This window comes from Capra hircus, assembly GCF_001704415.2.
Source record: "Capra hircus breed San Clemente chromosome X unlocalized genomic scaffold, ASM170441v1, whole genome shotgun sequence".
Classification (NCBI taxonomy): domain Eukaryota; kingdom Metazoa; phylum Chordata; class Mammalia; order Artiodactyla; family Bovidae; genus Capra; species Capra hircus.
The window spans coordinates 50,366,877-50,391,417 of NW_017189516.1; the positions used below are offsets into that span (position 1 = coordinate 50,366,877).

Genomic DNA, 24,541 nt, shown 5'->3' on the forward strand with positions numbered 1-24,541 from the left:
GATTCAGTGTCTGTACAGGACTGAGATTGGAGGTTTAAGTTGAGAGGAAATGGGCAGAGACTGTTAATGGATACTAGGTTTCTTCTAGGGGTGATTAAAATATTCTAAAATTAGACTATGGTGATGGCTGCAAAACTGTGAACATACTAAAAAAAAAGGTGAAACTGTACAATTTAAAATGAGAAAATTGCATGCTAGGTGAATTACATCTCAATAAAGCTGTAAAAATTGTTTCCCATAAGGTAAAACTTTATTCAAAAGCAGAGATATTACTTTGCCGACTAAGGTCCGTCTAGTCAAGGCTATGGTTTTTCCTGTGGTCATGTATGGATGTGAGAGTTGGACTGTGAAGAAGGCTGAGCACCAAAGAATTGATGCTTTTGAACTGTGGTGTTGGAGAAGACTCTTGAGAGTCCCTTGGACTGCAAGGAGATCCAACCAGTCCATTCTGAAGGAGATCAGCCCTGGGATTTCTTTGGAAGGAATGATGCTAAAGTTGAAACTCCAGTACTTTGGCCACCTCATGCGAAGAATTGACTCACTGGAAAAGACTCATGCTGGGAGGGATTGGGGGCAGGAGGAGAAGGGGACAACCAAGGATGAGATGGCTGGATGGCATCACCGACTCGATGGACATGAGTCTGAGTGAACTCCGGGAGTTGGTGATGGACAGGGAGGCCTGGCGTGCTGTGATTCATGGGGTCGCAAAGAGCTGGACACAACTGAGCGACTGAACTGAACTGAAGGTAAAACTTCAGGGAAGGCAGTATAGCAAATACTTTTCACAACAGAGACCCTTTAAAAGTGACCCACCGTTATCAGACTGAAAATATCTGAATCAGATTATAACTCACCTACTGCACTGGTTTTCAGTGGAAAAGTAGATTTGAAAGTCATCAGAATTATCATGGACGTAAAGAAAACAACACCGTTCGTCGAACTTGGATATGCTATAAAGTTTCAAAACACAAGAATGCTTATTTATATAGTTTGATATCAATTTAAATTGTTGGAGAAAAATCTAGTAACAGCTTTTCTTCCAGTTTACAAATCTGAAAGTTTCATTACAGTTTCAACAAATCTCCCCCACACCAAAATGACTCCAATTTCTCCATGAAATTTAAATCAGAGGGGCATTTAATCTTGCTTATGTTTGAGTCTGTATTCATTGACAGACTTTATTATGCTTTAAGAACTTACTATATATTCAGTGCTAAGCAAAGCATATGGGAAGCAAGAAGGGGAATAAAATACGGTCTCTATCTTCAAGAGTTTATAAGGTCATAAAAAAGGTAACTGTGAAATAATTTATTATGGTATCAAAGAAATTTCTGGACTTGAAAAATGGCACAGCATCTGTGGTCACATAAAGCAAATGGAAATAAACATGGCCACTTAGCTCAAGAAAGGCCTTTAAATGATATCTGGTCCATCCACACCAAAGGCCTGGATCTGACTCTACAGCTTCTCAAACAGGCAAAGTTCACCGTGCCTGGAATCCCCAGTGACAGAAAATTATTATAGTCCATCTCCTGATGGGTTTCATAGCTAGAAAGTTCTTTATCCGCACTGTGCCAAAGATTGTGCAAAAGGCTAGATTCCCTTCTATGGTTAGCCCTTTGAATAAATGAGGCCACTTTATCTTGTTCTTTCTAAGTCATCTCTTCCTAAAGTCATAGCATCTTTGACCATCCGTTACATGTTATGGATTACATGACAAGAAGTAGACACAATTAACAGTACAGGGTGATTCAACGTGAATTAGAACTAGGTTACACACAAGTAACTTTTGAAAACCAATTTTTAAAGGACTACCACAGTTGTTTGGATAGCACTGGGAATGCTCAACACATGCTCTTCATGTCACATTGGTTCCAGGGTTTGGTTCACCCCAGGCCCTTTGCACATCCCTGTTGATGGCTGAAATGGCAGCAAGAGGTATCTCTATGAGATGGTACAAACAGAAGGTTCTTGACTGTATGTTAACATACAACTTAGTTCCTGAGTAGTACATTTTTGAGAATGTTCAACACATTTTGAATTATCTTAAATTTTCTGAGCAGTGTCATTCAAAGACATGACTGTTCTTAAATGATTTCCCTCCCTTTAAAAGTGAGATAAATACTACTCCAAAGAACCTGCCTGCCAATGAAGGAGATGCAGGTTTGACCCCTGGGTCAGGAAGATCCCCTGGGAAAAAAAAGGCAACTCACTCCAGTATTCTTGCCTGGGAAACCCCAAGAACAGAGGAGCCTGGTGGGCTACAGTCCATGGGGTCACGAAAGAGTGGGACACAACTTGGAGACTAAACAACAACAATGTCTAGGAAAGGATCATGCTACATCTAGAGGTAACAGGGATTCATTCAGTGGCCTGTGGTCTCAGAATCAGAGAAACTATGAAGGTAGTGAAACCCAGAGAGGCTGAGTGATTTTCTCAAGGTCAAACAGCAAAAGAGGGATTAGAACTCACATCTGCTCCAGAGTTGCTCCCACCCTTGGGGGTGTTGGCAGGCTCAGACTCAGAGTGTAGCCACACAGTTCAGACCCAAATGGTTACCACTCCTGAACCAAATAGCAAGCGGCAGACCTCTCCTGGGAATACACCGCCCTACCCACCTGCTAATCGCAATGCCCTTGGCTCCATTACTCTGCCCAGGAGAGCCAAGTTACCATGTAACTCCCAGCTGCAGTTCTGGGGGGTCTCTGAGCACTTGAACATCATTGGTTTAAAGAAGAAACACTTTCTCTCTCTACACACATAACTTCATTTTTAAAATAAGTTTGAGACACGAGAGTTTTGTGTATTGGATACAAAAGCAGCTGCTCTGCTATAAACAAGCCAAGAAGCCATTACTAGCAGCAAATTATAAACAAGTTTGGGCAGGGCAACACATGAGAAAAGTCCGTTTTGGATTCTGTTGAAAATGAGAACATCACATATTATAACTAAATAGAAACATTAAGGTGATTAAAACATCATTATTTGTATTAAAACAATAATTACATTTCTTTTATGCTCTTACCTTATTCCTCTAATGGAAGAGGCTGTAAAATTCCATTCATGAATTTGTTTCTGCAAGATTCAAGGACAAAAGTCAGTATTTCGATCTTTTCCATGTAAAAAATCATTTTTGGTCTCATTGTATGGTGAATCACTTCTGCTATTTTTCACTTTCAGTAGAATTTAGCACTTAAAGCAAAGTCGTTTGCATACCTTGGAACACCAGAAACATTTTCTATATTGTAAAAATTTCATTTGTATCTCTAACTAACAAACTAAATTTGAAACAGAAACAATAGGCACACTGTACGTACACAGTGAGTGGCCTTTCATTTTCTGTCACCATACCAGGAAAACTCTAACAGAAATTTGGGAACAGCCCACCCAAGTTGAATGACTGACAAAGATGTCTGGAGAGGCAAGAATGTGGGAGACACCAGACAGTATTCATCAGTCTCTCCCCACCCCCTGTACCTGGCTAGACTACATTTCCCAGCTTCCTACGTGGCTAGGTGTGGTCATATCGATGGAGTTCTGACCAATGGGATGTGAACAAGAGTGTGCCACCTGTGGGCCTGGCCCATAAAACCTCCACAGTAATTCTCTCCTCTCCATTCTCTTTCCCCATCCACTACCAGATGCAATGGGAGCCCTGCCAACCCAGACATGACACGAGGCATAGATAAACTTTTATCATCATAGATAAACTGCTATTTGGGGGGCTAGTTTCCATTTGGGGGATATTTGGTAGTATCTAACCTGCCGTGATTAATACAAAGACTAACTGGGATTTCAATCTGTACAAGAAGCACTTAAGAAATACATACACAACTCTGTCCTCTTCCTCCACCAATGTCCCTTGCCCTTAAACTTTAAACAAAGTTGAGCCTCAGAAAGAATGTCTGAATTCTCAGATTTAGAAGAGTCACAGGTTACCACAGCAATATAACAGAGAGCCATTTTAACTAAGAAAATATATGTGGCTAGCCTGAGGAATGCCATACAGCAGTGGTCCCCAACCTTTCTGGCACCAGGGACCCATTTTATGGAAGACATTTTTTTTCCCCCCACGATTGGGGTGGGAGGGATGGTTTGGGATGATTCAAGCTCATTACATTGATTGTGCACTTTATTTCTATTATTATTACATCAGCTCCACCTCAGATCATCAGGCATTCGATCCCAGAGGTTGGGGACCTCTGGCTTAAATGACCAGCAAAGCCTCACAGAGAAGTGAGAGGCAAGTGAATGAGCATATGGTCCAGGAGAGCCAGCTTCCTGTTGTCCTAGAGCAACAGCAACAGGCACAGCTGGGAGGACAGTTCCCAATGGGAGGAGCACAGTTTAGACACGTTGATGAAGCACCTACTATGCTCCATGCAACGTACCAGCCCTGAAGACATGACAGGCAATGACAAAACCCCTGTCTTCATGGGGCTTACATTCGAGTGAGGGGAGATAGGTAGGTAATAAATCAAACTGTAAGTGAAGAACTTGGTGGAGAGTGAAAAGTGCTATGAAGACAAATAACACAGCAAAGGCCAGTAAGGTGGGGCAAGAAATCATGATTTTTCAAGCAGAAAGCCAAAGGGGGTGAGAGAATGAACCATTCAGATAAGTGGGGGGCCAGTTCCAGGCAGAGAAAACAGTAAGTGCAAAGGCCCTGAGACAGCAGTGAGCTTGGCATGTTTGGGGACCAGCACAGAGGGGAGTGAGACTGGAGGGGAGTGAGAGAGGAAGCTGGAGAGATCACACGGGCCTTTGGAGGTCATCATTAGGACTTGAGCCGCCACCTGTGTGAGAATCACTGAGCGATGTGAACATGGATGAAACATGAAAGCCAATCACAGAGCTATCTGTATAGGAAGCCTGCGCATTATTTCAAAGGCGAGGTGTGTTCTGAGTCACTGAAAGAGAGCAGTGGTGAAGAATAGGCCTCTGCTCTGGATTTAGGTACAGAAATAGGAACCCTGGCAGATTTGGGAGAACCTTGTCTGACCCACATACACCGGCAAGAGACTGCATGTATATAGAAAGCTCAGCCATGCAAGTTTTCAAAGTACTCACAGATGGGAGGTTTACTCTGAGTAGCTTTAGGGAACTTCTCAATATGGGAGGAAGATTTACTGGTTAAGAAGTAAAACACACAGACCTCCCATCTTTCCCTTTATATCATTATCAACAGGCATTAGAGGGGGTTCCTGTTTTGTAGGTCTATGGATATAAAAATATAGAAGTCAAGCACAGGCTTGCCAGCAGTTGGGTAGACACTTTGGGAAGTGAATAAATGAGACAGGATGTACTTGGTACATGATACAGACATTTGGGTAGCCAATAGACATTCAGTGCAAGAAGGGAAAGGGTGCTTAGAGACACCTTTGCAGAAGTTAGAACTTGGGTAATTGGAAGAATGAACTCCAGGAAGGGGTAAAGATAACAGAAGAGCACATGTGAACCCCTACAGGGCCAGCTTTGGCCCGTGCAATGATGGATGACGGTCTGGCTGGGCTGAGGGTCGGGGAGGGGGAGGAGGAGCAAGGCAGGGCAGGGTTATATAGGCGCTTGACACTTGGGAGAAGAGTTTGAATTTGGGGACTTCCATACCGGTCCAGCAGTTAAGACTTCACCTTCCAATGCAAGGGAGTGTGGGTTTGATTCCTGGTCAGGGAGTTAAGAGCCCACAGGCCTCAGGGCCCCAAAAAACAAAACATAAAACAGAAGTGATATTGTAACAAACTCAATAAAGACTTTAAAAATAGTCCACCTTAAAAAAATGTCTGAGCTTTATCTGGCAAGTCACAGGATCCAGTAATGATCTGGGAATATCAACAAGGTCACTACAAGGGTTTTTTAAATTATGACTAAACTCTTAAGCTGAAATACAACATACATTCAGAAAAGGGTACAGTGATCATCTCAACAAATTTCCGCAAAATGAATACCCACTGTAACCAGCATCTACACCAAGAGACAGAACCTCAGCAGCAGCCCAGAAGCCCCCCTCACACCCCTGTACCCAGTCACTCCTGTTGACCCAAAAGCAACAGCTACTCTGTGTACGTGGCTCCTGACCCGGGGTCCTGGCAGGTCAGTCAGGACAGCTGAGACTGTCCTCCTGCCCCGAGCCTCCTGCTCGGCGGCATCTTAGTCCTTCCTGAGAAGGGATATTTCACCAAACCATGATGAAGAAGCAGACTCACAATTTTAGCTTTTCACCGCATCTGAAGCCCCCAGTAAGCACACACTGGAGGCAGAGCCAGGGTTGGCTCTGGAGAAACAGGCTGGGAAGTCAGAGAGGGGGTGCCTTCAGGATCCCCTAGGAGCTGACTCAGCCTCTGCCTTCCTACCCTCAGAGGGGAGGGGAGCTTTTTGTGTTAAAAGCATAGGCTTTGTTGCTGTTCTTAAAAGCACTGACTTTTTGTGTAAGATGTTCCAGTCACTAATATAAGTATAAACAGCAGCCCCCAAAGAGCTTTCCAAAACCAGCAGCCCTACCCACATGGACAGTGATGGGGCCACGATGCATCTGTCAGGGCCCAAGAGGAGTCGAAGGAGAAACACTGCATTCGTTCTTGCTCTGTGCAGCCCCCCTGCATTGCTGTGCTGGGCACAGCTCACACCAGCTTGGGAGGCCAGTCCTGCACATCTCCTAACCCTGTGTGTGGTGACTCGACCATGGTTGCTGGAAACTGGCCAGGATGGGAGTATTTGCACCACAGAGCTCAGTAAACATGACAAATCGCCCTCTGCTCCTACATCCCCTGGAGAGCTGGTGGTTAAACATTAACCAGCCTAAGTTTCTGAATCCTTGGCCGATGAACCAGAGCTTCATCTCATGGTACAGTGGTGCTGTCTGCAGGTGAACGTGTGCCTCTGTGCGATCGCTTCCCACCACCCACAGCCCACTGGGAAAAACTGCAAATCCATGTAGAGAAGTTTCATTTCACTCTGGGCTAATCTGCTTGCTTTTACAATCTGCAGAATTTCAAAAATGTAAATGAAAGCAAAAGCAAAGCCTTCCTCTCAAAGAAAAAAGGCAATTTATATTTCTCTCAGACATTTGCTCTGACAACTACCAAGCGCTGTGCAAAACATTTCATCAGTCAAGGAAAACTAGCATTTGCTGCTTATATAGTTCTTTCCATTTCTTATTACAGACTATGTACAAACAAAGCAAAACATTTACAACTAGTGAGATGTTATACGTACCGATGGAAAGTTCCATTAAAGACCTGCAACCATTTAGAATTCCACGAGAACAAAACCTTTTTGCTCTAAAAGTATGAAGACTCGCTTTAATAGGATCAGCTTTTTTCGTAACTATTAATACTTGTCAAGATAATGAGGTGTCCACACCCTGCTGGAATGGCCATCATCAAAAAGTTTACAAACAACAAATGCTGGAGAGGGTGTGGAGAAAAGGGAACCTTGCCCTTGCTACAGTGTTGGTGGGAATGTAACTTGGTACAGCCGCTACAGAGAACAGTATGGAGGTTCCTTAAAAAACTAAAACTAAAGCTACCATATGATCCAGCAGTCCCACTACTGGGCATATATCTGGAGAACACAATTTAAAAAGATACATGCAGACTTCCCAGGTGGTCCAGTGGTTAAGAATCTGCCTGCCAATGTAGGGGACACGGACTCGATCCATGAAACAGGAGGATTCTGCATGCCCTGGGGTAACTGGGCCACACCACAACTACTGAGCCCGTGCTCCAGAGCCTGCAGGCTGCCACTGCTAAAGCCCACAGGCCCTAGAGCCCATATCCCACAAGAGAAGCCACTGCAATGAGAAGCCCGCAGACCACAACTACAGAGGAGCCCCTGCTTGCTGCAACTAGAGAAAGCCCATGTGCAGCAAGGAAGACCCAGTACAGTCAAAACAAATAAATATTGTTTTAATTAAAAAAAAAAAGACACATGCACCTCAATGTTCACTGCAGCACTGTTTATCATATCTAGGACATGGAAGCCACCTAAATGTTCATCAACAGAGGAATGGATAAAGAAGATGCGGTACACAGATACAATGGAACATGACTCAGCCATTAAAAAGAATGCAATAATGCCATTTGCAGCAATATGGACCTAGAGAGTGTAATACTGAGTGAAGCAAGTCAGACAGAGAAAGACAAATATATATCACTCACATGTGGACTATAAACACAGGCTATAAATGAACTTATCTACCAAACAGAAATAGAGTTACATATGTAGAAAATAAACTTATGGTTATTGAGGGATAAGGAGGGGAGGAGAGATAAATTGGAAGACTGGATTGACACATATACACTACTATATATAAAACAGATAACTAATAAGGCCCTACTGAACAGCATGTGGAACTCTACTCAATACTCTATAACGGCCTATACGGGAAAAGAATCTAAAAAAGCATGGACATATCTATATGTACAACAGATTCACTGTGCTGTATACCTGCAACTAAGATGACATTGTGAATCAACTATATTCCAATAAAATATTAATTTAAAAATATGAGGTGTTTTGCTACCTCTATCAACGGAATAGTGAGATTACAGATCAGAATTTTTAAAATTCTCCTGTATCACAGTGGCATCAATGACACAAAGAATATAAGCAAGGTTGGTATCTAGTACAAGAATCCCAACAGCAAGGAGAGGGGGCTTCCTGGCAGTGGAACCTGGAGGAGGGAAAATGAGTAGGGCTTTGGGGTGTTTTTATTTGTGTGTGTGTGTGTGTGGTAAGACCACACAACATGGTATTTACAAATTTGGAAGTGTACAACCCCATACTGTTAATTATAGCCACTGTGCTGTATGGCAGCTCTCTGTGACTTATTTATCTAGCATAACTAAAACTTTATACCCACTGAACAATGGAAAGTTGTTGTATCATGACTATTTCTGATAAAGAGTTTCTGGTATGATTTTGAAACTCTTCTTATTCTCTGATGTTCTATTTTATTTTTAAAGATACAGATTTTTTTAAAACTATTAAGACATAATTGCTCACACTCTTATCTCTGGGGCGGGAGGGAATCCTTCTTTGCCAAGCTGAAGGCAGAACTCTCCCCCTACTCTATGGAAACAAAGACAGAAAACAGACCTATCTAATGAGCTTATCAACAGTGCTACTTATTATTACAAAATATTTTATTAAAGTAAAACTGTGATGAAGTACTTTAGACACATAGAGATGAAAATATACATCATGAAAGAAAACATGAGGCCTGGCCCAGCATTTGTGTAATATCTTTAAGGGGCAATGTAAATGTTTTCTCTCCTGCATTGCTGGTGTTGAGTATGAACTAGAATGGTACAAGCTGGACAGTAGCTATTGAATTTTAAACATATGTACTCTTGAATCCAGCAGGTCCAATTCTGGGACTCTTTGCTCCTGAAAAATCTACATGTGCATGGTAGGATGTAACCACCAAGATGTACATCAGCGTATTTACAATAGGCTAGAATGCAAAATTGAAACCTAAGTGTGCATTAGCAGCAAAGTGGTAAAATAAACTATGGCTCATGAATACTCAGAAATGCACCACTGTGACATGGGAATATAGGGGATTTTACATTAAAAAAAATCAGGTGGATCACTGTGTGCCGAATGAAAACTTTCCATGGTGTACACATCACTTAAAAAGGGTAAGCTGCAAAGTAACAAATCTCACCATATGATCTCACTTTAATGAAAATGCTTCGCACGCTGTCTATATGTGTATTATGTATATAATGGATATATGTACACACACAGTATACATATATAACTGAGCTGAGAGAAAAGTATACATGGACATCCATCAAATCATCACTGGTGGGAATACAGAACAGGTTTGGGGGATCTGAAGGGATTTTTACTTTATTCCTTATCCATGTTTTAACTTCTTTATCAACAAGCTTGCGTTCATTCATATATATACACACATATACACATACAGGTACCATATAATACAAATAATTACACACACACACCCCCATATATAAATACCTTGCTTCCTTTTTCCAACTGTGATTACACTCTCTCATATACTTCTGTTACTCAGAAGTTAAGCACAGGTGCCTGTTCTTTCAAGTACTACAATACAGTTAACTCTCCTACATCAAAACTGAATTTTTAACTAAATGATACAGAATAAACAGACAGCTGTTCATGATTGTTCTCTTACCATTTCTGTGGGTGAGACATGCCACAGAGAAACGGTCCTCTCCTCAGCTTCACTGTTTATGGAGACATAAGAAGGCTGGTAGACTTTGGTTGGTTCTATCACCAGAACCTAAAAGAACAGAACAGATTCTTGTGATGCACAGGAGCATGTCACAGAGCTCACCCTGCCCAGTGAGCAAGTGGGGAGCTCTGGACTCCACAGACCCTCTCTGAGCACCTACTGGTGGATATGCAATAAGGGAACATATAGAAAATAAGGACGAATAATGGTGGCGTGGGGGACACACTTGTTTATTAGATAAAGTGGCCAAGAACAGCTTGCCTGAGGAGGTCACAGAGAAGAACAAGGAAGGCTACAGTTTTTGAGAGAAATGAGGAAGTAAACTGGAGGATCCACAGGTAGGTACCCAAGTCTGCAAAAAATGCAAGAGGATGCAGGATGAAGCGACAGTTCATGAGTTACATTTTATTGTGCTGAGGGAGAGGAGGAGAGGAGCAGTAAAACTTCAAAATTTTACTATTAGTGCTGCATTGTTGCAGAATCGTTTCTCCCCCACAACACTATGGACATTTGGGGCTGGGTAACTGTGTGTTGGGGGCAGGAAGCTGTCTTATCTTAGTGGGAGGTTTAGTGGCATCCGTGGCCTCCACCCCACTAGCTGCCAGTAGCAAAACCTTCCCCACAGCCATGACAACCAAACTGTCTCTAGACATTGCCAAATGCCCTCAACTCCTAGTTGAGAACCACTATTTTAAAGGATATAGCCAATCTTTTCTAGTGAGTTGATCTCTCACTGGCTGACTTTGCATAAGATTGATGAATCTCTTAACATTTTCAATTATTCCAAAGCTTTCTTCCTTTCAGAGTATTCAATAATTTGACAGTACCAATCCCACTTTCTTTTTATTTTATCTTCAAGATTTAGCGTTTCTTACTGGAAATCTGAGTCCATTAGTAACTTCATTTGTTGCCTCAAAAATTATATCTAGCCAGAAGTTCAGCCGTTCTTGCCTGGGTGAATGTTCAATAATGGGTTTCTTGAAACGCTGAATTAACAACAAGTTCTGAACTAGTGACCGCAGGTACCTGGAAAGACCACAAGTACCAATAAATTAGATTTCCAAGGAAACAGTATTCAATCCTCCTCCCTTTAAAAGAAGTTTCACCAAAGCTTTATTTCTTAAATTCATATTGTGTAGCAAGTACTTCTTAATCATTTGGCAGCCACATACTTAATTATAAGAAACCCAAATGGAGCAAAATAAGCTTGTCCAAGAAAATCATAGAACATGCCTTTTTACTAACATTGGGCTAGACCTCAATTTTGGTACATCTTGTTCAAAGCACAAAGACTGGCAAACATTTGCTATCTTAATTAATAAGAGCAAGTGGTTTGAAGTTCAAAGGAACTGCAAAATGACAAAATTTCAAACTCAGTGTCTTTTTTTTTTCTAACAAGACAATTATAGATTTATATATAGTTGTAAGAAACAATACAGAGATATCCCATGTATCCTTGGCCTGGTTTATACCAATCGTAACATCATGCAAAATTCTAAAACAGTATCACAATCAGAATATTGACATCGACACAGTCAAGATAGAAAAGATTTCCATCTGAAAGGATCCCTCATGTTTCTCTTCTATAGCTAACCCAGTTTCCTTCCTACCCTATTTCCTCTTTGACTTCTTGCCATCACTAATATTAAACTCAAGGTCTCTTAAAAAAAATCAAATCTGACCTGGTGGATCTTTAATTTATGAGGTGTTCAGTCTCACCACATCTTTACTATCTTTAGGCAAATTGAACTTTTTAAACATAGCTGCCAGGCAGTGGTGGTCTCCTCTCTGGTAGGGAATGGGGTTGAGGCGAGGTGGTTACACTGATAGTATCAGAGCATTATTTTGCCCTTTGAGGATAAAGTCTGGAGCTATCCTGGGAAGGTACGGTGTTGTAAAGGATTAACTTGGCAGGCCTGGGTTTCCAAACTACATATTCCAGAGAAAGGTCTGGCCTTTGACTGGCTTCTGAAGCATCAGTTCTAAGCCCTTGGGATATCCTGCCTGGTAAGAGTCTTTGTCCACCTTAGGCCTTGTGCCAGGCCAGCTAGTCTACACTAACATTATGATTCACGGTGGAGGTCTTGGGCCATGTTGTATCAGTGTGATCTCTGGAGAGGCTGGGGACTCAGGTCAGCTACCTGCATGCTTCATGCCTACATAACTGATGCTCAATAAAAACCCTGGGACTTCCCTGGTGGCTCAGTGGTAAAAAATTCGCATGCTTGCCAATGCAGATTCTTTACACAGGATCAAAACTGAGACACAGGTTTGAGTCCTGGTGTGGGAAGATCCCACATGCTGAGGAGCAACTAAGCCCATGCTTCACAACTACTGAGCCTGTGTGCTAGAGCCCAGGAACCACAACTACTGAAGTCCGTGAGCCTAGAGCCTGAGCTCCACAACAGGAGAACCTGGTGCACTGCAACTAGAGAGTAGCCCTCACTCACCACAACTAGGGAAGAATCCGCACAGCAGTGAAGATCCAGCACAATCAAAAATAAATGTACACCTGTGGTGGATTCATGTCAATGTATGGCAAAGCCAATACAACATTGCCGGGAGCCAGCACGGGAGATCCCACCCATGACAAGGTCATGTGGAGAGACCTGACGAGCAAGGCGGATCAGGACTCGAGGGACCCCCTGGACCTGCTCGAGCATCTACCCCAAAACCAGAATCTGTCTGTCTTACTATTTTATGTCTTTCACCAACTCTTCTGACATTAACAGGGGGCTCTCCCCGACCACCATTCTCTGGAAAAAATCAACTTAGGGCTCTAGTTGATAAATCTCCTGGGCATGAAAGGAGTGTTTCAAACCCCCTGTTAGCATTCTAGCTTACTTGGCAGGTTTATCCAGACTCTTGCAACATTGTTGAGCCAATGCTTGCTGCCAAGTTCTCACATCCCTTATCCACTGTGTTCCTGGGAGTGCATATAGTCAGGATGTAGAAAAACAAGCAGCAGCTTTAGCATTAGCAACATTAGACTTTGAGTTAATAAGTTCTTTCTTTGCTGTAACCCGCTGAATCTTTGCTCCATAAAAATGTAACTCTGTATTTTAAGGGTGATGCAGGCTAAGGAATTTAAGAAAAAACATTTCAAGGGAAAGTAAGTGTTTTAGCTGACCAATCTTTATCCAAAAGGGGTCATAAAATGTTAACAGGCCTCCGGGCCAGAAGATAATGTACAAAAAATAAGACTCTTGCAGGAAAGAACCTGATATCGATAAAAGTTAACATTGATGGAATGTTGAGTTGACTCTGCATTTTTCACCTTGCTGTATGTACAACTCAGGATATAAAAGCCCTCTCTGAAAATAAAGTAATGGGCTTCGCTCACTGAAGCTTGGTTACCCCATGTCATTCTTCATTTGCCAACATCGTCCACCCTGAGGATATCCCTGGACTCTGCTGAGGCTGGACCCGGGCACAATATTGTAAAGTAATTAGCCTCCAATTAAAATAAATAAATTCATATCAAAAAAATTTTTAATAGCATGTAATAAACAGTGACTGGAAAATGGAATAGCATCCGATACATTTAAAAAATAAAGTTTATATTCAAATGAAGTTAATTTCAAATAATATTCAAAATAAAGTAATATTAAAATAAATAATTTTTAAAAACAATTAATAAAAACCCTGGACAACAGGGCTCAGTGAGCTTCCCTGGTCGACAATAATTTGTACATGTTGTCATACATCACTGCTGGGAGAATTAAGCACTGTCCACATGACTCCACTGGGCTTTCCTGGTGGCTCAGCAGTGAGGAATCTACCTGCCAATGTAGGAGATGTGGGTACAACTCCTGGGTCAGGAAGATCCCCTGGAGAAGGAAATGATAACCCACTCCAGTATTCTTGCCTGGGAAATCCCATGGACAGAGGAGCTTGGGGGGCTACAGTCCCTGGGGTAGCAAAGAGTCAGAGGCGTCTTAGCAACTAAGTAACAACAACTACATACAACTCCACTGGAAGAGGACAACTGGAAGCCTGTTCCTGGTCTCCCCTGAGCTCTGCCCTAAGTGCCTCTTGTCTTTGCTGATTCTAATCCGTATACCTGCAATAAACCACTGCCACAGTATAACAGCTTTTCTGAATTCTATGAATTCTTTGAGCAAATCACGAACCTCAGGGTGGTCTTGAACACACAATAGGTATGAACACTGTAAGTCAGTCCAGGTTCTGATGTAATGGGAACGTATTCAAGCCTCAGAGCCCATCTCCAGAGAGTCAGCTCTGTCTGCCTCAGATGCAGCAATACACCATAACATTAGAGTACTTCAAATAGCGGCCACTCCAGGAGAGCTGCAAGCTCAGCCTACCTCTGTGTTCTCTCAGCCTCAGAAAACTTTCAAGAAGTTCATAGGGTTTCAGGATCAAATTTAAGCCCTCTAGATGAGGAGGAAACACAGTCAACCCTAGGTATGGCCACTGAAATTCCTATCCCCTAGAGTCCAGATTGGTTCACTGAGAGGAGACACAGCAGGGGACAGACAAACATGGATCATTAGAAGCAAAAATGTTTTAATTATGTAAGTGATCCAAATGTATTTTAGACAAATCAGAGAATAGATTTAAAAAGCAGATTCAAAACTTCTTCATTGGCTACCTCCCTGAGACAACCACTATCAATATTTTTGGGAAAATTCATAACTCATCATTTATTCATTATACAAATATCTGCTGAGCATCTGTTGATTTTATGAGACTATAGCAATCAAAGGCAGAACCATGTTTCTAGCGGAGCTCAGTGTCTATTGGGAAATCAGCTATTGCCCAACTCTCCCAGACCCTCCTCCAAGTCACATACAAAACAGAGGTTTTTAATGAAAATGAGTCCATATACAACAGTAGTTCTCAAAGTGTGGCCCCCAGGCCAGCAGCGTCAGCTTGTAATTTCTAAATGCAAATTCTCAGGTCCTACCCTATACCCTCTAAACCAGAAATCCTAAGGGTTAGGCCTGGCAATCTGTTTTAATCAACACAGGTGATTCTGATAATGTCACTGATACAAAAAAATACATGGTGCATCTGGCTTTTCTTATTCAGTGATAAACCATGAACACATTTCCATGTCTCCAAGTATTCTTTCTTGCACATTTTAATGGCTGCATAATGAGCTAACTAGAGGCACTCCTGGGCCTCCATTTTCCTGACCATATCTATGATGGGTGTTTTAGTTCGCTTCCATTTGTGATGGAAATCATTTACTTGGTGTACTTTGAGCTTTACTATCTGCTTTCTCACAAATGTACAATATGGACTGGTTCCCAAGAATGCTTTGCTCTTGAGAACCTACATGATCTGAAAAAACTAACGGGACTGAGAGTTTTGTCTTGGAGACATAGCATGTAAGGATATATTCTATGTGGGGGTGTCTGTCTGTTTTTCCCTTCCTTCACATAAAACCAAGTGAGCCTTTCTGCCTTAACTTTGCTTTAATGAAGAAGTCAGAAGGAAAAACACAGCAGTTGTTATTGTTTTTTGTATTCACACCTTTTACTCCTGGGTTAACTTTTCAGAACAAGACTGGATATTGACATGGGTGATAAAAATGCATAGGCATGACTCACCAGATGGGAGGTTTCAGTCTGAACAACTTCTCTGCTGCCTGGACAGCCTTCCCCACATCACTGGCCAACATGCTGACACTGAAGAACTGACCTACATCCCAGTAGCTGTTCATTTTCTCCAAGCTCCCTTTTCTTCCCAACAAACTGTTCAGCCGGACACCTGAATAATTTGAATTTTAGATAAAGTTAAGACAAATCTTCCTAGTTTCTATCATATCATATAAGCCTTTAGATAGAGCAGAAACTGGGCATTGTATTTGGGCTGCAGCCTCGTGTGTGCTATCAGAGAGTAACTGTTCCTTTTGCGATATAATGCTGGTTGTTTTTGTTGTTGTTTAGTTGCTAAGTTCTGTTTGACTCTTGTGACTCCACGGACTGTAGCCCACCAGGCTCCTCTGTCCATGGAATTTCCCAGGCAAGAATACTTGAGTGGGTTGTCATTTCCTTCTCTAGGGGATCTTCCCAACCCAGAGATCAAACTCACGTCTCCTCCATTGGCAGGCAGATTCTTTACCACTGATCCACCAGGGAAGTCCCCTAATGCTGGTTATTTGAGCATAATTTTGAATGCTGGACTTGTGTTGTCAAAGCATATCAACATGTGCGGTCATGAACAGTTTTACCTATTTTCCTCAGTTCCATGGAAGTTTCAAATTGTTGTCCAGAGACTATCAGCAATACCGCAAGGTTGATTCCTGAATAAAGAGATGGCTGGAGCGCAAACCCTTTGCGATACCTGTAATTATAGAAGCACCAAAACTCCCTTTATATCAGATTATAATGGAAGAAAAAAAGTGTAAATAATAGCACATATCAATCTTCTCATGAGAATTTTTACTGTTCTAATTTGTTTTCCAACTCTTTGTCCCTCCCTGCCCATCTTTACAGATAGCTACATGCACCAATCAGATAGCTTCTTAAAAATGTCATAATAGCAACACAATAGCACTAGGGAGTTTTAAAATCTTTCTTCATCAGATAGCTTTTAGAGAAAAGCTGTGGTCATTGTATAAAATAAGGAAAGTATATTAAAGTGTACAAAAGAAATGTAAAACTTATTATAATTCTACCCCTGAAAGTGAGCCACAATGTCAACTTATCATTTTTAAAGTTATACTCCATTTGCACACTGAGCATTTTTTATTTCATGGAAATCTCAACAGGTATAGGCCCTTTCTCTATAGGCCGTCTCTTTGTTTGTATCACAAAATGGAATTATTTTTTCATGTAAGAAGCAGTTCTGCCAAAATGTTGGATCCCAAAGAGCAGTGGCATAAAGTGAGAAAAGGGGCAGTGATGGTTTACATTAGGATAAAGAACAAGACCCTAAACTGTGAGCACCATTTTTACACTGAAAGGTTCACCATGCCATTTAAAATTTTCTTATTTATCATTTGTCTACCCATAAAAAATGTATTTCTCTTCCATGATCAAGTATGACTACCAAGATCAGGGAAAAAAGAATCTGATCAATGAAGTAATGACACAAAAATGCTTTTTTGTAAACCAGCAGTGACTTTATCACTCATGTGACAACAGGAGGATTAAGCACCAACAAAACATTCATTGTGAAAGGGAGAACTTATCAGTTAAATCTGATCATATCATGATATCAGTTAAAATCCGATTCTGTGAACTTTGTGGCATGATACAAGTACCCTCAAGTGGAGCCGAGGACATCAAGAAAGTTCTTCCAACCTCAGTCAACAAAATTCCAATAAAATTGAACGCTCTCTCCCTCCCACTCCTGCTATGTTTTGGGGATTTTAAATTCCATATCCTACTGTATGTGACTTTTTTTCCATTTTCTTTTATTATGGAAAGCTATCTGGGAAGAGGGCAGAGAGGGTGATTTCTCTATGTTTCTTATCCATAAATCAAATAGGCCCAGCTTGGGGACAGACAAGTCTCTAATTCAGAGTCAGGACTACAGTCCCAGGTTTGTGTCTATCCAGCCCCATGACCTTGGACTGGCTCCCTGCCTCCCGAGCCTCACGTTCCACATCTCTGAGAGTGAGACGATCCCCATGGCCTCACCAGAGCCAGCATGCCTTGACCAGAAGATCAAGCTTCATGTGCTCCTGTACCCACAGCACTACCTTCCGAACTGCACGGAGAGGGCTCTGATGACTTCCTTGAGGGAGCCACAGGCAGTCATTTCCTGACCTGGGGGTTGAATTCCTGGCCACGGTGGTGGGAACACAGCTTTCTATTTTGCCCCTGCCGATTATTTTCCTCTGTTTCCCTTCCCTTCAACACCCCGAGTGATTCTTCTTGACCATGCAGTGCACTGGGTACTACTGGGGATTAACTAAGACTAAAAGAAGGTCCCTGCCCTCTAAGAACCTATACCATGAAAGAGGTAAGATCTACACACAATTAGTGAAAATACTGATTTTCATGGGTGGCAAATAACCTAAAACCACACAAATCCATCTAGAGGGACTCATAGCAGACAGAGAGGCTTGAGATGCGGCATGAAGATGGACAGAATCGTAACAGCAGCGATTTAGAAATGGAATCCCCAGCACAGAAAATGGCAAGAGCAGAGATGGGAGTTTGGGGAGCTCCTAAGGAACTCCAGTTTATGTGGACATATATCAAGTAGTGAGAAACAGGGCTAGGGGCAGGTTGGAGAAAGTCTGCAGAGCACCCAGAACAGTGATCTACGAGTTTGAAGTTGTATTTAGTAGGGAGTGGAGAGGTATTTTGGGTCTTTGAGCTTCAGGAAAAGTAAGCTATTAATCTATGAAGGATACACTTTACAGACACCAAGCAGAGAACCTACCTGGGATACTGTTAGAACATTCCTGGAAAGAAAGTAAAAAAAAAAAAAAAAAGGCACCGACTGAGGGTGGTGTTGATGGGAAAGTTAGGGAGGAAGGGAAGGCTCACAGAAGGGATGGAATTGGGAAATGACTATATGGGGAGAAAAGTAAGTGGAAGTCACCAAACATTAAGCAAAAGTACATGCAGAGAAGGCTAAAGAATGGTGGTAAGAGAGCGAGACAATAGAAGCCATCCCTTATGGAGAGGAGGGAATAGCTTCAGTCTTAGACATGTTGAGTTTTAAACACCAGCACCAGCTTCAAAGAATAGGTAATCAAAGAGTGCAACGTGGGGCCAAAGCTTAGGATAGGGGCTGGGCTGGAGACTGATTACAGTCCAAGGTGTGGGAGTGACTGGGATTACCAGGGAACAGCGTAGATGAAGAGAAGAGGGGAGAGGACAGAGTCCAACCTGCATAGAAGGAAAGCAAAGAAGAGGGGGAAAGGGAGCAGTCAGAATGAAATGAGACCAAACAGCGGTACCAAGAGCTCTTGCGATGGAAATGGATGATGCAGGCTGTATGCTCTATCTTCAAATACACCCAGGTTCTGACATCTCATTGTTTTCATCATTACTACCCTGGTTCAAGGTACCATCAGCTCTTCTCTGAGGTTCTAACTGTTCTCTGTGTCATCCCTCATCCACGTGGTAGGTTACTTAACCACAACCCCTGCCAAACCACTAAGCACATGCCTTTGTCATGTTTCCCTCTCACAGGTGGAATCTGTGTCTCTATCCCTTTGAATCTGGGCTGACCATGTGGTTGGCTTTGATCAAGAACATGTGGCAGAACTGACCTTGTGAGAGTTCCTGAGCCTTGAGAAGCTTTCTGGTTTCCACATTCACTCTGTTAGAATGCTGTCCACCACATAAGGGAGCTGGTCTGGCAGGACTAAAACCACTGCTAGAGAATGGAGGCTCCCACCAACAGCCGGCACCAGCTGTCACATGTGACTGAGACCATCCTGGACCTTTCAGCCCTGCTGACTCTCCAGATGACTACAACCTTAGGGATGAGTTCAGCACTTCAGGACTAGAATCAGCAGAGGAACTGCCTGGGCAATCCACAGAATCATGAGAAATCATAAACCCTTGTGTTAAGCCACTAGGTTTTGGAGATGCTTGTAAATGATAGCTGACACACCCCCTAACATGTATTCTTTGCATAACCGTGAGAGTCCTCTGGTTAAAATGCAGCTCAGATCTTGTCACTCCTCTGCTCAGAACATCCAGCACTGTATCGTCTCACTCTGAGTAAAACTGTCTTCTTCTTTTGCATTTCCTGCCACTCTCCCCTTTGCTCCTGCCTCATCATCCTTGCACATACTCGACTTACTTCCTCTCAGGGTCTTTGCTGAGGAGATCCCCCTCAGCTCTTGTTCTTGCTGTCCCCCACCCCACTTTTGGAACACAGTTATTTGCAAGGCTCATTCCCTCACCACCTACAACTTATTCACCTTCACTGAGCATCCTATATAAAACTGCTGACAACTCCCAACCCTCCCTTCCCTTGTCCCTGATTAACTTTTCCCCAAAGCCCTCACCATCAGCTGATATTCTATGTTACTGTATTTGTTTGTCTGACTTTCCTTACCAGCAATGCAAGGTCCTTGAGGGTGTGGCTTCAGATCTGCTGTTTATCCCCATCATCTAGAAGAGTTCCTGGCATGCAGTAAACCCTCAGAAAACATTTGTTGAATGATTAAATGAATAAGAAATGAACAGCTCACTGAGAGGAGGAAGCCATGATGGTGGTGGAACAAGGTTCTGGAAGGAGGAGCTGGGAAGGAGGGTGTTGAGCTTCCTTGCCCCTATAAATGCATGAACTTGTGAGAACTTGTCACCAGCAGAAAATGCTGTTTCTAATGGTTTCCTTTTGGAAAAAAGAATCTGGAAATTCCCAGACCATGTGTATGGCATCTTTCTTACTGCCAGCAAACAGGCAGATACACATATGTAGGGAAAAGACCTGGACCCTGAGCTTGTGCAATTCTATTCTTTGCAAAGATGCATGTGTTACTGACAAAGGCGGCCAGTTTACCATTCGATGGCGCTGTCTCTGCTGGCATCATCTTTGCAGTCCGAATCTAAGAAGATGTCCTTGTAGATCCTCCCACAGAGGCAGAACATGTCGGGAGCCGGGTGGTCACAGCTCTGCAGAACCTGGAGCATGACCTGCAGGGCCTTCTCACGATCACCTGAGCTGTTTCTCCTGAAAGATTCAGTGATAAGATGACAAACGTCTGACTCAAGACACAGAGTGTATATATCTATGCCTATATCTATATATGCATTCATTCTGTGAAAGGCTGGTGCAAGGATGCTGTACTTTAACAGGAAAAAATTTAAGTTATCTTTCATTTTTCATATTCAAATGAAACAAGTGCTTAAGATCCACACCAGTAAGTCTCATTAAATCATACTCAGTCCTTACCTGATCTTTTCTAAGTTAGACCTAGACTGTGGATGAAAGTGTATGCAGATCAATGTATTTGGAAAGACAGAAAAAAAAATATGGCATCTTCCTGTTGCTGGATGGAGAGTAAAGATTTCAGAAGCTAAGCCTGAATCATGAGGATGAGATAGTCTGACACAAGGTTCCTTTGGAAAAGCTGCAGGGTCCCTGAATCCAGAAAGCCAAGATGAATTTAGGAATATATCTTGGCATTCCTTGACCTGAAATGTCTTGCCATCCTCCAACAGGGAATGACCCCACCAGTAATTCCTGTTATACTCATCAGAATCAGAAATTATTTATATATTCACAGATCACAGTCTTCTTTATTAGTACATTATATGGTAAAATTTTCACTTTATACACAAGAAATGGATTCCTTAGACAGCTGTTAAATTTTTTTGCCACAAAATATCTTGAGTTTGTGGCTGTGAAATATTAAAAGTGTTCCTGTGAAGGTTTGAAAGCACATGTCCATCAGTAATGAGGACTGATTAAGTCAATGATGGTTAATGCTATTCATATTATAATATAAAATATTAAACATTTCTAAAAAGAAATGAAGCAGCTTCTATGTAATACTGCTATGGAGAAGTCTCCAGAACATCCTGTTAAGACAAGAGAGCAAGGTGTTGAATACTGTGCACAGAATGCTACCTTTTTATTTAAAAAGGGGGGGATGTGAATAATAAATGTATCTCCTTTCATTTCTTCAAAATAGAAAATAAAAAGGTAAGAAAAATGGCTACTGATAGGTTGAGGGGAAAAAAAAAACATGATGAAAAGGGCAGAGACAGATAGAAAGTTCCATTAATACGTCTTGGAATTTGGCTTTGAAACTATATAAGATTTTTACATGATTCTTTTTAAAAATGAGACAATTCTTAAAATTTTGCCTAAAGAGAGAGTTTGCTAACGAACATACTATCTGAATTTGTGGCTGGGGCAAAACAAATGAACCTATGCATCTGGTTGACAGCTTACCCACAAAAGAGAAACTAATTTATCACATGATTTACAAACACAACAATCCAACTGTATTTTCCTAAGACTATATAACCTAAGGAAAAAATATAAATGCAAAGAAATCTTATATAGTTTCCAGTAAGCATACTATATAAGTGATAATAGTGTATGTGTGTGCTCAGTCATGTCTGACTCTTTGCCAGGCTCTCCTGCCTACGGAATTTCCCAGGCAAGAATACTGGAATGGGTTGCCATTTCCTCCTCTAGGGGATCATCCCAACCCAGGGGTCAAACCTGTGTCTCCTGCATCAGCAGGCAGATTCTTTACAACTGAGCCACCTGGGAAGTCCAAGTGGTGAGACAGTACTGGTGTTTTGAAAAAGAATACAAAAATATTAATTTAGTATCATTAAGAACCAGAATTTTCAGCATAGGAGAAATAAATACAAAATCAAAGAAGCAAAAATCCTATATTCCTAAATTTGAATTGGAATATCAGTAGGAATTCATGAGGTGGTCTCCCCAGCTCTATCTACCAAAAAGGTCCAAAGCAATGACCAACTCAGTAGCAATAAGAACCTTCAAGCCCTGACTGGGGTCTGTAAACTTCATCTCTCACTAAAGAAACCAAGACTCCGTGACAGAATCACTGATTCAACATATGTCTAAGATGATCCTGGAACATCTTAACCCACAAAGAAACAAAGAAGCTACTAAACTCTTATCAAAGACTCAGCAGCCAACTTGAAAGTTTTTGGCTAAAGAGGGGACAATTTGAGCATTAAGAAGAAAAATAACTATAAAGCATTGAAATACATTAATTATCACTAAAACTGTGAGTTCATAAAGATCCTCACTGGTCACTATTAGAGGATTCTAACAAACCAATTCACTGTTTTTGAAAAATGATCAAGACAAAATTAAGCATACAGCTTCCTTTTCCCATACAAACTGTAACGAAGTCACTGATGAGGGAAAATTTCTCTTTATAAAGTTTTTGTGCTACTAACTCAGGAATTAATTATAAAATTCAAATATCACTATTTTACAACTTCTAACGAAGTAACGGATCTAGGAAATGATCATCAAGGGCCACTAGCACCACAAAAAGAAAAAACAGATGAAGTACACAATCAACTATTAAGTAGTCTTTAAAAAAACCAAACCAACCTAAATAGACATTTCTCCAAAGAACAGATAGGTGGTGAAAAAAGCACATGAAAAGATGCTCAAAATCGTTCATTATCAGAAAAATACAAATCAAAACTACAATGAGGTATCACCTCACAGCAGATAGAATGGATATAATCAAAAAAAGCTACAAGCAATATATGTTGGAGAGGGTGTAAAGAAAAAGGAATCCTCCTACCCTGTTGGTGGGAATGTAAATTGGTACAGCCCCCATGGAGAACAGTATGGAGGTTCCTTAAAAAACTACAAGTAGAACTACCACATGATCCAGCAATCCCACTTCTGGAGAGATATCCAGAGAAAAACATAATTTGAAAAGATACATGCATCCCAATATTCACTGCAGCACTATTTACAATAGCGGAGGCATGGAAGCAACCTAAATGTCTATCAACAGAGGAATGAATACAGAAGATGTGCTATATATGTACTATGTAATATTCAGTTCAGTTCAGTTCAGTCGCTCAGTCATGTCTGACTCTTTGCAACCCCATGAATCGCAGCACACCAGGCCTCCCTGTCCATCACCAGCTCCCAGAGTTCACTCAGACTCACGTCCATCAAGTCAGTGATGCCATCCAGCCATCTCATCCTTGGTCGTCCCCTTCTCCTCCTGCCCCCAATCCCTCCCAGCATCAGAGTCTTTTCCAATGAGTCAACTCTTCACAAGAGGTGGCCAAAGTACTGGAGTTTCAGCTTTAGCATCATTCCTTCCAAAGAAATCCCAGGGCTGATCTCCTTCAGAATGGGCTGGTTGGGGACTTCCCTGGTGGTCCAGTGGCTAAGACTCTGAGCTCCCAGTGCAGGGGGCCCAGGTTCGATCCCTGGTCAGGGAGCTAGATCCCACATGCTACTTAGTTGACCCAGAGCAGCCAAATAAATAAATAAAATTAAAAAAAAAAAAAAGAATGGACTGGTTGGATCTCCTTGCAGTCCAAGGGACTCTCAAGAGTCTTCTCCAACACCACAGTTCAAAAGCATCAATTCTTCGGCGCTCAGCCTTCTTCACAGTCCAACTCTCACATCCATACATGACCACTGGAAAAACCATAGCCTTGACTAGATGGACCTTAGCTGGCAAACCATAAACAAGAAAGAAATAATGCCATCTGCAGCAACATGGATGAACCTGGAGATTATCATACTAAGTGAAGGTAGCCAGCAAGAGACAGGTACCATATGATATTACTCATATGCCGAATTCAATTTTAAAAAATGATTCAAATGAACGTATTTACAAAATAGAAACAGACTTACGGATGTCGAAAACAAATTTATGGTTGCCAAAGGGGAAACATG

At 41.8% G+C, this 24,541-nt stretch overlaps 1 protein-coding gene across 1 annotated transcript in view; it reads right to left on the reverse strand.

Annotated features, from left to right (window-relative positions):
* Positions 1–850: 850 nt before the first annotated feature.
* MAP3K15 (mitogen-activated protein kinase kinase kinase 15) overlaps positions 851–24,541 on the reverse strand; it is a 105,931-nt gene continuing 82,240 nt past the window's right edge. Inside the window, 7 exon segments of the mRNA XM_018043632.1 lie at positions 851–950; positions 3,026–3,075; positions 10,163–10,270; positions 11,098–11,248; positions 15,802–15,961; positions 16,425–16,537; positions 20,672–20,842. Coding sequence (XP_017899121.1) covers positions 851–950; positions 3,026–3,075; positions 10,163–10,270; positions 11,098–11,248; positions 15,802–15,961; positions 16,425–16,537; positions 20,672–20,842 — 853 coding nt within the window.